At 45.6% G+C, this 13164-nt stretch overlaps 1 protein-coding gene across 1 annotated transcript in view; it reads right to left on the bottom strand.

The window, feature by feature from the left end:
* SIAH3 (siah E3 ubiquitin protein ligase family member 3) overlaps nt 1–11964 on the bottom strand; it is an 83188-nt gene extending 71224 nt beyond the window's left edge. Inside the window, exon 1 of the mRNA XM_049778839.1 lies at nt 11818–11964. Coding sequence (XP_049634796.1) covers nt 11818–11952 — 135 coding nt within the window. The 5' untranslated portion in view covers nt 11953–11964. The remainder of the gene's footprint in view (nt 1–11817) is intronic.
* Between the last annotated feature and the right edge of the window lie 1200 nt (nt 11965–13164).

Raw genomic sequence — 13164 nt, 5'->3', positions numbered from 1 at the left:
GGTATTTGTTTTGCTGCTCCACCCTTTTAACTCTTTTTGAAAACAGGCAGCATATAGACAAGGTTGAAAATTCAGATTCTTTTCTGCATGAGGATCCCATAACAGGGAGGCCAAAGATATGTGTTGTCCTTCCTCACCTGACAGATGAAGAAGCCAAAGTGGCACAACCTGCCTGTGGCACCATGAAACAAGCTGCAGAAAATAGTTTGCCCTCTGGGTTCTGAGAAAAACTTCACAGCCAAGTGTTTCAAAGGGGTTTGGCGAGCGCTTGGAGCTCTCCTTCCCACCTCTAATTTCTTGAGGATTCTTGGAGAGCTTTGTGTCCCCGGCACTTGCTTCAGTCATCACGCTGAAACGGGTCCAGCTGGCATTTATTTAATTATCATAAACAGATGTATAAGTTGGCTTTCATGAAGAGTTCTCAATGTGCTTTTGGGAGGCAAAGTGGGTCTAGGGGCAAAGGCGGTGTGGGGGGTTAACTGGCTCAAGCAGCCACCCAATGGTGTCTAGAACTTCAAACATGGGATACTGGGGATCAAGACCTTTAACATCATCTCCTTTAACTCATTCTATAAGGGAGATATTTTCCCTTTTCAGGAGCAATAATGTCTGAGGTTGACTCGGGATTTGATTTGGTGATGTCTCCTCCAGGATCCCTGGTGTATGTTTGCCACCTATTCCCCAAAATCAGTATCAGTGTGGTCCCACATTTCTTCAGCTTCCCCACTGGAAGCATGCTGCCTCCCCTCCTTCCTTTTCCTTCCCACACTTCTTGTCTACCCCCCAGGTCTTCCTGTTCCAGATGGAGTAGATATTTCAGGGGCACCAAGAGAGAATTTTCAGAACATTCAAGGTAGAGAGAGAATTAAGTTTGGTAGGCAATAGTCATGAAATGTTATTCCTCTTTGATTTTCAGTTAAAAAATATTAAGTAAAAAATAAAATAGGGCTGCTAATGAGAAAGGAACATTCTGAGGTCTGGAAAATCTTTGAGAGAGCAGGTATGACAGGGCAGGTGCCAATCTTTCTTTGTTTTTCTCTCTATTTCTTTTGGGGCCACAGTCAGCAATTATTCCTGGCTCTGTGTGCAGGAAGCATTCTTGGCAGTGCTTAGGGGACCAAGTGTGCTGCCAGGATCAGACTGTGGTTGGCTGTGTCAAGACAAGTGCCTTAGCCCCCACCTTCTTTTGAAGGACATTTTTCTTTGGGGATAAAATGAATTCTTTCTTTTTAAGAAGCAGCTTGTTTTTGGTGACCCCTGTGCTTAGAGAGTGTCTGTGTTTCTGACATGAACAACTAACTCCCAGGTCATGAGGAAACTAAGACAATCATCAGTTCCAGATTTGGCAGTCCATACTAGTTTCAGCAAAAATGAGTCATCTTTGAAAAAGTTCCTTCACCTCTGCATCTCAGCTCCTTCTGCATGAACTGGGGCAAGAATGATGGCATCTTTCTAAGGCTTTAAAAAAAGTAATACAAGTCAATCATTCAGCACAGTGTTTGGTACTTAATAAATATTCAATAAACATTAGCTACTTACACAAAGTAGATATACATAGGTTTTCTTACATTCTAGGTTTCTCCAGAGTAGAGCCTAAGATCAGGACTTGGAGGAGACAATACTTTGTTGGAGAGGTGATTCAGGAAGCTTTTCTAAGGTGAGCAAGTCCTCAAAATCACAAAGGCCCCTTAGCTGGACCAACCCAGAGAAGCCCAGAGAATGCCTCCAGGTTTATCCACCAGGAGTTGAAGCATTTCTGGGTGGATTGTGCATACACACACACACACACACACGACTAATATAGAACCTGGCTTAATATTTTGTTTGCTTACTTTGGGACCTCACCTATGAGCTTCATGGCTTACTCCTAGCTCTGTGCTCAGGGATCATTCCTGGTGGGGCTCTGGGGGAGACCATTTGGCAGTGCTGGGGATCAAAATAATGCGATGCACAGGCTCCTTCCCTCCCTGCACACTCTCTTGTGTTCTACAGCTCACAATATTTTAAAGAGAAATCAGCACATTCCATATCAGACCTGTGGCCAAGCCTGATGATTAAGCAGTGAGTCTTGAACAGAGGGGGACTCATCAGAAGGACTCAAAGCACAGAATTTTCATTTTAAAAGACTATCACAAAAAGCTTTGTGAACTCAGGAAGTCCCCATCTCTTGTCCTTCTGCTTTGATATGCCTTATAATGGAGAGCCAGAATAATATGCAGCTTCCTATGAAGACTGGAATGCTGAATGAATCTTGAATCCAGTTCCCAGAAGAGATGTGGCTGCTAGAGTCACCATTCTGCAATTGTTAATATTATCACCTCTCATATGTATAAATGGTTCAGGAGGAAATGCTTGTGCTAGGACTCCTGGAGAGCTAGCCTGCTGGAATGTATTGAAATGGAACCTGAGTCACAGTCCATGCCATTATATGGAGGCTCTGTGTGGCTACTGGCCTCAGGCTTCCCAAATCATCCTCTGTGAGGCCACAGGAGTTGGAATTGAGGGAGTCATTGTTTCTGGCAATAAAGCTATGCAGATGGTTAGACTTGCAGGCCAGTCTTCTGTAAAATCTGTTATTGAACTAAATTTGGTTCCATCTCCATGGGGTCTTCCTAATGAGGAGCTAACCCCGTCCATCTTACTTCTCCAAATGCAGTCTGGCGTCTCCCTAAAGGCACCCCGTGGTTTCCTGGGATCCTCTTTGCCTCACCATGGGCTGGAGTTCCTGATGCCTCTGCCAGAGACAGCCCAGCAGCATACAGAGGCTCTTTCTTCCTCATTATGGATGCCCGATTAAAAATACATGAAAGGACCAAGAAATGATTAAGAGACAGCATCTCGTGAGATTGACATTTCCAGTTAAACTCTGATTCTGAACGATGCATGAGGACCATGCTCTTCAGCAGGAAACATTAGGTTGATTTCAGATCTGTTTTCTGGGGATGCAGTCAAGTTGGAAATAAGCCTTTGGTAGCAGAACTTGATCCAACTCTTCTACTTGAGTCTTGTGCTAGAGCTTTGGGACTCCACTTGGTGCCTCCCCTTGACATTCAAGTAACAGTGCCACTGAGTGCCATATTGTGACTAGAGGCTCTCAAACCATGGCAGGGTTTTAATGACTCAAGCCTGAAACCATTGCCCAGCACTGTTGTAGTCTGAGATCCAGAACAGATGTGTGGGTCTCAATTGTCCCACCTTAATTGTCCCAAAGATGCTTCACTTCTGTGGGCTGCACCTATGAGACCAGAAACTGGGAGGAAAGCATGACTTGAATTTCTTTAGCAGGAGGTGACTGCTTGATATCTGGGTCACTCAGCACACAGGTGTTGACCCTTTGCTCTCCTACTTCCACTGTCCAGCCTGAAAGTTGGACACACATACAGACATGGTGTCTAGAAAAAGGTTGATCACACATTTGAATAAGGCAAAAGAGATTCTCTGGGTTACTCCTTGGCAGGAGGTAACATGTGGGGGAGTGCTGAATCATACAATTATAAGTACTGTTTACTGAGAACGTTTAGTGTCAGGTTCTTGGCAGAGCCAATCATACACTTTATCTCCCCAGTTACTTCTTCAAAGGTGAGAAACACAAGAATAGAGAGGACAGAAAGATTGACTCAAGAAAAACAACATATTGGTTTCAAACCATGCACCTGCCTCCAAACCCCTCCCTAGAGGACTCAAATGTTACTCTTTTTTTTCTGGATTATTTATTTATTTATTTATTTATTGGCCACACACGGTGATTCTCAGGGGTTAGTCCTGGCTATGCACTCAGAAATTGCTCCTGGCTTGGGGGACCATGTGGGACACCAGGGGATCGAACCGAGGTTCATCCTAGGTTAGCGCGTGCAAGGTAAATATCTTACTGCTTGCGCCACCGCTTCAGCCCCAAATGTTATTTTTACACACACCCCCAGACCACTCTTACCACTTTTCTTTACTCCTAGGAGGGGATTAGTCATAGAGGGGGTGGAAGTAATAGTCACCTCACATCTTTCTATCACAACTCTGAAGACAAGTCCTCTATCTACTGGGCTCTGTGGTTTGCCCAGCTCTGCAAAGAACACTTAGGGTATAAATGGGTCAGCCTCTCAGAATTACTATCATGTATTTATGTGTATGTGGAAACACAGGTGGGTCTCAGGTCACAGGTCTAGGTCACTCAAATGACTCTGAAGATGTTGGGATCCAGGGATCCCATCTTTCTGGGAAAGGTGTGAACATCTATCTCCAATGTCATCTGCTTCAGGGGCTCCAGCCTCAAATCGTTACCTGCCCCTCCCTTTCTCCCTACCCTGTTGAGAGGGAAGCACATCCTCTACATGAGATGCTCTCAGAAAGCCAATTGCCATGGGTTTGATTAGTAGATGCTTGTAGAAAGGAATCATGACCTCCAGTGATGATTCAACTGTGGGATGGGTGGGGAACAGGACAGATCTGCATGGTTCCTGGCTCCTGGGTAACATGGGACCCAGCTCATTTGATCCTGGTCTTGCAATACCCCTTCCCCAGTCCAGCCCCCTCCCTATAGGCCTCCTATACTCAGAACCTAAGCAGTTGTCAATGCTTTCTTTGAAGCTAAGCATTAAGAACAAATCTGACTTTTAAAGAAGGCCAGAAATTGTTCTATTCGAAAATCTTCTCCAAGACCAAGGGCAATTCTCAAATACTCAAAAACAGCAAGCACAGAGGGAATGGGGAGAAAGACAGCAAGATGGGGTTGCTGGCAACCTTGCCACAGCTTGGCAGCTTCATGTAATGATTGTAATGACCTGAGTATGTTGATAGTGACAGCCCCTCTTCTCTAGCGAAGTCCATTCCAAGAGCTCCTCTTTTTCAGTGGAGACTGGTGGGATGTAATGTCCCAAGCAATGTTCAGGGAAACTGAGTGGTCACTTGTGTTTATACTCAGTCAACCTGGCCAGCAGTTCAGTGCTCCATCCTGTTAAAGTCCTGCAGCTCAGGCCCAGTGCAGGGTAGCATCAAGGTTACCCTGGCAGTTTTCACCATACTTGGTGGTTCACAGTGGTTGGTTACACAGTGCTGGGATTAAACTTGGGTCCTTGCACCTGCAAGGCACTTTGCTTGCCTTGAGCTATCTCTTTGCCCTTTTTCTGAGCTCCTCATTGCAAACAGCCACCAGAAAAGGCTAGCTTTCTTTTCCTTTGCTATAGATGATAAAATGGAGCCTCTGAGATGTTCGGTCATTTGCTCCATGTCACATAGAACAAGGGATACTGTAGGATTTGAATTCAGGTCTATATCCTTGGAAAGTCAGTGTTTCCTTCTAATAATACCCATTGACTACTTCTCCCTCAAGGATCTACTGGGTTCATAAAATATGGGCCAAGAACCAAAGATAAAGGCTCTATTCTTTGTTGGTGTCTCTTTATCATTTTATTTTAAACTGTAATGGAGATAGATGCATGTTAACTGTATTGATTTTAGAAGAATTTGACAAAAAGAAAAGGAATGGGGCCAGAGAGCTAGCATGGAGGTAAGGCATTTGCCTTGCATGTAGAAGGATGGTGATTCAAATCCCAGCATCCCATATGGTCCCCCGAGCCTGCCAGGAGGGATTTCTGACCTTAAAGCCAGGAGTAACCCCTGTGCACTGCTGGGTGTAACCCAAAAACCAAAAACCAAAAAAAAAAAAAGAAAAGGAATGATGTTTGGGGGACTGGTAGGTGGGTAATTTATGGAGGAGGGACATGTCAGGTTCAACTTACTAAGGTTCCTACTATAGTCTGCCCCACAACATGCACCAATGTGAGCTAGTGTGAAGGTAGTTAGGGACATCTCTATATTATACTGAGACCTCCAGTCCCAAGTCTGTCACTAAATGAATTGACTTCATAGGAATCTCATAGTGAGCTAAAGGATAAACAGCAAAATATATGATCAGTTCCTAATCCTTGGGTCTTGTAAAGATGACCTTATCTGTATGGTCAAAGAGTAAGAATTCTTTGATCAAAAGGAGATTTAAGTGAAGACTTCTGAGAGAAGGGCTCTTTCTGGATTATTTAGGTAAACTTCCCAAATTAATTTCACCAGGGAAAGATAAAGAGAAAAAGAAGGAGGCAATGTGGAGACTGTCAGACATCACCTGGGAGCGCCTCCAGTAAAGACTCAGTTGGTCAAATCTGTCTGTCTCTGACTGTCTATTAGTCAAATCTGTTTATCTCACTACCTTTCATCAGCATTCTCTATCCTTCAGAGAGAACCTTTTGAGAAGCAGCGCTAATTGAATCAAGGTGATTTTGCTACAGGTAAAATGCTTTACCTAGACAGTTTTTTTTTTTTTTTCTTTTGTAAGGGTTGTTAATTGGAAGAGAAATAGTCTGCCTTTCCCTAGGGAAGCCATCCAAATAAGTCTGACCTCTGTGCATATCAAAGAAGAAAGCTTTTCGTATCCATCTCCCCCGCCCCCTTTTATCCCAACAATCCTCACAGCTAAAAGGAGTGTGGATTAGGGAGGTCTAAAGAATGTGGTTGGGAGTGGGAGTGGAAGCGTGTTGGGCTGCTGGCCCAGTACAGAATAGAAGGAAGCAGCTCTCCTTTCCGTACTAGCCCCAGTCTTCCCAATGCACAGCAACCTGCCTCTGCGACTGCTCAGACCTCCACTATGTGACTCTGGAGCCTCATTTGCAATCACCATTAACCAGAAAAGCTGCTTGACTGCTCCAGGGCCAGTAGCAAGTCAGCGTTCCCAGAAAGCCCAGGCAGGACTGGAAGAGGCTGCTAGGGAGAGACTTTACAATAAAGCTCACAGAGCAAATGCCACCATATTACCTCCTCCCTTTTCCTCCTCTGCCTCTCTGAGGTGCCACACAGCTATGCAGAGAGGCCTGGGCAACTAAAGGAAAATGGTTGAAACTTAGAGAGCACAGCCACTAGGACCCTCAAAGTGGCTATGTCGGAGCTATTCAATGATCATGTTAAAGGCCTTACCAGCTTTAAAATCAAAATAAATCAGGACCACCTCTAAATCTCTGAAAACAAAGGAAGGGTCAGTAGCTCTTGTTTAGTACCTGCTGGGCAGCCTTTGGAGGAGTTAACAATCCCAAAGCTACTCGGCTATCAGCTTCGCCAGCTTCCACCATAGGATTTTCTAAGGATTATCCCCTGAAAAGAAGTGATATTTGGTTTGGCCACTAGTCTATCCCTCCTGGTTCCTTTTGATGGTGTACCTATCCTCACTCTTCTCCCCCAGTGAGTGCCACCAACCCCGCCCCATCACTCATTCACACAGGTCAGTTTTAGAATTAAAAACATGTGGATGCTTTATGGTACTAAAATACTCTGATATTTATATTTAGAATCTGAGAGAGACTTTTAAAATGAAAACCATTTTACTCCTATCGTGTGTGTGTGTGTGTGTGTGTGTGTGTGTGTGTGTGTGTGTGTGTGTGTGTGTGTTTCTGTCTGAAAATCCAAGCTAACAGAATACACCACTATGGAGTTCATGGCAAAGGTGTGGGGAGCCTGCAGGAAATCTAGGGACATTATACTCTTGAGTCTGGATGCCTGGGGGAGATCATGGGGGTCTTACCAATGGCACTGGCACTGACAAGAGGCCAGAGGAAGTCTGCCAGCAAGTATTTTTGCTAATTGTCTTTAGAAACTGGCTCATCCAAGTTGCGGTTGAGAGGGGAAATGATTCAGCCAGCCTCAGCTTAGCCGCAGTCTGCTGGACAGTTGCAGAGGATGGACTTGGGGGAGGGTACGTGTTAGGCCCCCTACACCCTTCCCTGGAGAGGTCTAGTGCAAAGTGGGTCTTTCTGGAGATGGGGCAGAAGAGGAGTGGACTGCCTGGGGCAGGCATTACAGAAGTAGCTGGAGCCAAGAAGAGAGAAGCCAGAAATCAGAGGGAGACACTTTCTTGGTCTTGAACCAAGTGAAAGCTCTGAAGGAGAAGGCAGTGCTGAATCAGGACCAGGAGCAGCAGCCTGCTCAGCACCACCCTTAAGCTTGCTGGCCATGTTTCAGGAAGCTCTGGGAATGAAGACGCAGAGGGCAGGGGGCCAAGAACAGTGTCTCTCTCTGGTGACCACTTTTTCTGGGTTGGGGAGGAGAGACCAACATCAGGAACCCTAATATTTTCAGAGAGCCAAACCTACAGAGAGACAGAGGGAAAGTGCTGAATGTCCTTTGCACACCACCTAGAGGACTCTGCTCTGGATTCTTCCCCATGCCTGGCCCTTGTCAAATGTAGGAGCTTCCTGTTTCCAGGTCAACTCCTTGAAACGCCCCATTTAATTAGCGTGGGCTTAAAGAAGGGGAATGGTTTTAAGTGGACCTGCACTCCCCTGAACGCTTCTCTGCCTCCCATTTAGAAAGAAAGGCACCAGCCTGCTTGGAGGAATCCCAGGTTACTAAGTAATCACCATAATAAGATTGAGGATGAAGGTGACCTATAGAAGCATGGTAAACACATGATTTTCTCTGCTCAGTAAGTGAATTTTGATTATAACTCAGAAATAGCCTTAGGACCTAAAATACCATCCACATTCTCAGGAAAGGACAAAGGGCAAAACATGTTTTCACAAAGGGAAACACAGGCTTGCCAACCCCATTTGAGCTGCATGCAACCTAGAAAATTGAATGCAAGTTTGAGGACTCTCTGTCCTTGGTCACCATTTCAGGTACCAACCAGCATGTCATATAAAACACAGAGCCATAACACAGATCAATAGTTATGCTGGGTTAATAATGCACAGATTTTCCCCCCCTATTTTAAAAAGAAAAAGAAAAACTCCTACATAATAAGCTGTGAACTACAGCTTATTACATTCAAGACATGTATTTGTGGCCCTCTATGGAAGTAAATGCTTAGAAGGAACATTTTTCTTTTGAGGTTTCTGTACTTTCTACCATTAGTGAAGGAAGCACCTCGGCTTCTATTGAAAGAATTGTTTCTGGGGCCAGAGAGATAGAACAGTAGATAGGGTGCTTGCCTTGAATGTGGCCGACCTGATTTTAATTCTTGACATCCCATATGGTCCTCCTAGCACTGACAGTAGTAATTCCTGAATGCAGAGCCAGGAGTAAATCCTGATTGTAGAGCCAGAAATAAGTCCTGAGCACCACCTAGTGTGTCCCAAGTATGAAAAAAAAAGTTCCTTTAAAAGATCTGCAAATGGGACCAGGGAGATAGGATAGTGATAGCACTGCCTTGGATGTGTTCACATTGGTTTGATCCCTTGCCTGCTTATGGTTTCTGAGCAATGCCAGGAGTGATTCCTGAGCACAGAGCCAGGCACCACCAAGTGTGGCCCAAACACACACACACACACATACAAGTACACACACAAATACACACAAATAAAGGTCTGCAAATGGCAGATCAGATGCACCTAATGGATTCCCTGGTCCCTGACTGTGTGCAGGATGTGTGCACCCTCTGTGATGGCCTGAGTCACAGTGGTTTCTGTGCCCAGCTAGGGTTCTGTCAATCCCTGAGCTCTGAGGCACCACAAGTCAGCATGAGCTCTCCAGTTGCATTGTTTACCTGCAGTGATGTTCACCTCCTGAGCAAAATCTCTGATGTTGTTGTTGTTGTTTATTTTTTAATGGAAAATGAAGTCAATGAGGATGCACGAGAAACACTGAGCTCTACAAAATAGCCTGGCAAATCATATGCCACCCAACTTTATGGCTTTGTTTATATAATTTCTATATTTACTGAAAGCTTACAGTAACAACTTTTAAAGTTCCTAATGTAGCCTTAAAAACTTATGTATGACTTTTATTTTTTTATTTTTGGTGAGGAAAACATTATAAAAACCACAGTAACCTTTAAAATTTGTTTTCAACTTCACACAATTGCCAGAAGGGACAGTACCTTGGATGTCCATTCTGAATGCAAGATCAGCCGGAACTGATCTAGGCCATAAATTCTGACTCTGACTTCTGGGTTTGGACTTCAGTGCTGTCTGTCTGTACCAGAGCCCATCATTGAAAGTACACACCTATTTTTTCTACCACACTCACCCTAAGATCCTAGCACCTCCCACCTCCATCATCATTGATGCAATCAATGAAATGTATGATTGCAAACTTTGGCAATATCTCATAATTTTTTAAAGTATTAAAACGCAAAACATGAGCAAACCAAAGTTCTTGCCACTGGAGAATTAACTTATGTAAAGTGACAAAATAATAGAAGTTTGAATATCCTCTCAAGAGTGCCTGTAAGATGGAATCCAGAACTCTTGTCATTTGCACACCAGACCTCGCTCTGCCTATGATGGCTGGTACTGAGATCTCACTTATAAAATTAAACTAGTAAGGGGGGGGTGGGCAAAAAAGGAACCGTGAAGTGAAAAGAGAGAGAGAGAGAGAGAAAAAAAACGGGTAAGGGCAAAAGCAACTGAAAGAGATGGTGTTAGACCAGTTTTGGGTACCAGAAGCTGCCACCTACCTGGGGGTAGGTGCACTTCAGGGGACTCAGTACTGTCTATTAGTCCTCCACCAGGACTGGTCTTGGCATATAACCCAAGAGACTCCAGCAGCTGTCCTAATTACAGAATTGAGACTGGGAGCACCCATCAGTATTGAGACGCGGGCTCGGGCTAAGAAGATCCTCCTATGAGTTTGCAAAGCCATAAGCAACAAGCTCTTGCCCCTGAGAGGTGGTCAAATGAAGGCTCGATTCACATAGATTGTTCAGGCAGCTTTGCTCTCACGGCATTGAAGGGGACAGGAAAGCAAGTTTCCAGGAACCCGAAGCTTTTAAGCACCCATTCGCCCTCCCCAGCTCCATCCCACTGCCTCCTCCCTCCCAACCCTTGGTTTTGCTTCATTTGCTCCCCAATCCATCACGAGTTCCAAGGCACAGCCACCTCTTAAAGCCCTTTTTTGGGACGACTCTCTGAAAGGGTATATTGACTGTCAAACAAAAATGCAGATGCAGTGGCGCCCGCCGCGCACCCGGGCAGCCTCTGGCTAGCACCGCGCCCCGCAGGCGCCGGTGGTGATTCCCGCACTGAAGCTCAGAACGGAGCCTTCCTCGGATCCAGACTGGAGCTCGGCCGCCTCCTCTGGCCTCAAAGCAACCGGAGCAGAAGCAGTTAGCTCACGGGAAAGAAAAACATCTCTCTGTCTCTGTCTGTCTGTCTCTCTTACACACACACACACACACACACACACACGCACACGCACACGCACACGCACACGCACACGCACACACACACACGTCAAGTCTAGGGAAATAAAACTTTGCATCGAGAGTACACACACATTCACACTTACACTCAGACACACAAACAGACGCGCACACGCAAACCAAGTCTGAGTTCAAGAAAAAAGCACTTTGCATCAAGAGTGCACACACACACACACACACACACACACACACACACACAATAAGACATGCACATGCACACGCGAGCCAAGTCTGAACTCAGCTAGTCCCACCCCAGGACTAGCTGGCCAGCAGAGGCTTCCAAGCATTCTGATCTCTGCCTTTGCAAACACACTGCCAGGTTGCAATCCGGCTAACTTTTCCAATCCCGTCCCTGGACTCACGGGGCCACTATTTTGAAGTAGAAGGAGGGAGACACCCCCACCTCCCCCCGTCCCTTCACCCAGTCCCTGCACCCCCTCTTGGGACACAGTCCTCGGCTGGCCGCAGGGGTCAGGAAAGGCACCAACCAGCGCGCTCTCCTTTCAGCCAGGCAAGCCAGCAGCAATCCCGGGTAGCATACTGCATCCAGCCAGCACCAAAGCCTGCGCTGCGCTCTGGTCCTGCAACTCCAGGAGACGGAACTTGGCCCCGAGTGGCACGAAGGAGAAGCGGTGACAGCAACTCACCTTAAGGTTGTGAGTGGGGTTGACCACGCAGACAAGTTGCCCGGCGGCGGAGAAAACCCTTTTAGCCTTGTAGTGCTGAAAGCGGAGGTGAATGAGATCTAACACAGCCCCAAAGCACTGGGTAAAGAAAAGCATCCCAACTTTTTTGGGGGGTGTGGGGTGGGGTGGGGTGGCGTGGCGGTGCTTGGCAAAGGGAAGGCGACCGAGGGGAGCTCTCAGTCCTTGCTCGGGCTCTGCCAGGCCGACCCACTCCGCTCCAGCCCGGCTTAGCGCGCCTTCATATTCATCATCAAAATAAGACGGTTGGAATCTTGCAGCAGTGAGGCGGCCAATCAAAAGGACAGAAATGTTATCCTTGAGGTGCAGCGACAGCCAATAACAAATGCTCTCCCCTACCGAAACTCCCTGATGAATTGAGCCTGGCGGAGAATGTATTATTGAACATTACCATAGATCAGCGCATTGCATTTATCTTGTGGTTACAGCCAACCATACATAATGCTGGGGAGATAGGCTGACAAAATTGATTGCTTAATGTGTCTCCATTTATTAATTGACTTAATTTAACATGAGAGCTTTTCTTAATGCTCTGGCAAGAAAAAATAAATAAATAAAACGCGTAAAGCATTTAAACCGCCAAATGAAACACCCAGCTCCCAAGTAGGCAGATGGATAACGCAGATCGTGGCTCTCGACTCACCGCCAGAGCTGCTTGGGAGAAAAAAAAAAAATCAAACATTACAAGACTCCTCTGATTCCAGATAAGGATTTGGCAGCGGCAGAAATGTGCATCTTTCAATCCTGACTCGCAACAATTTGGATTTCAACTCCTTGATAAATCTTAACGCCTTTAAAAAAAATCCAAGAAAAGGATTCCAGAAAAATAAATGCATTTGCAATGGGTGTGTGAATGTATGTGTGAAATAGATATATCCACAGTACCGTAATTACTGCAGCCTGAAAATATGAAAGCATGAAAAAAAAGGCACAGAATATGCTTCTAAAAATAATGAAATCCCCGATGCATGAATGCACACAGAGAAAAATCTACAAAGAGAGGAAAGTGGCTTGTAAATCAGCAAAATAATTACAGAATGCAGAGGGCCTTTGCTTGACATTCATTTGCATATCGGTGGGCAGCAAATTGCTAATTAAGCACTAGATTGTTGGAGACGTTAAAATAGAGATGAAGACCACACATACCACATCATTTGCTTGTCTCTGAGATTGCCAGCAGCACATTTTTGTGCTGGAACAGGCTGAGGGCATTCCAGCCTCAGGTTCACTCTCTCTCTCTCTCCAGAATGGGGCTGGGGAGTACCAAGTACACCGACTAGGGCTGGAAGA

The sequence above is a fragment of the Suncus etruscus genome, chromosome 8, assembly GCF_024139225.1.
Source record: "Suncus etruscus isolate mSunEtr1 chromosome 8, mSunEtr1.pri.cur, whole genome shotgun sequence".
Classification (NCBI taxonomy): Eukaryota; Metazoa; Chordata; class Mammalia; order Eulipotyphla; family Soricidae; genus Suncus; species Suncus etruscus.
This window is presented reverse-complemented; position numbering and strand designations above follow the sequence as displayed.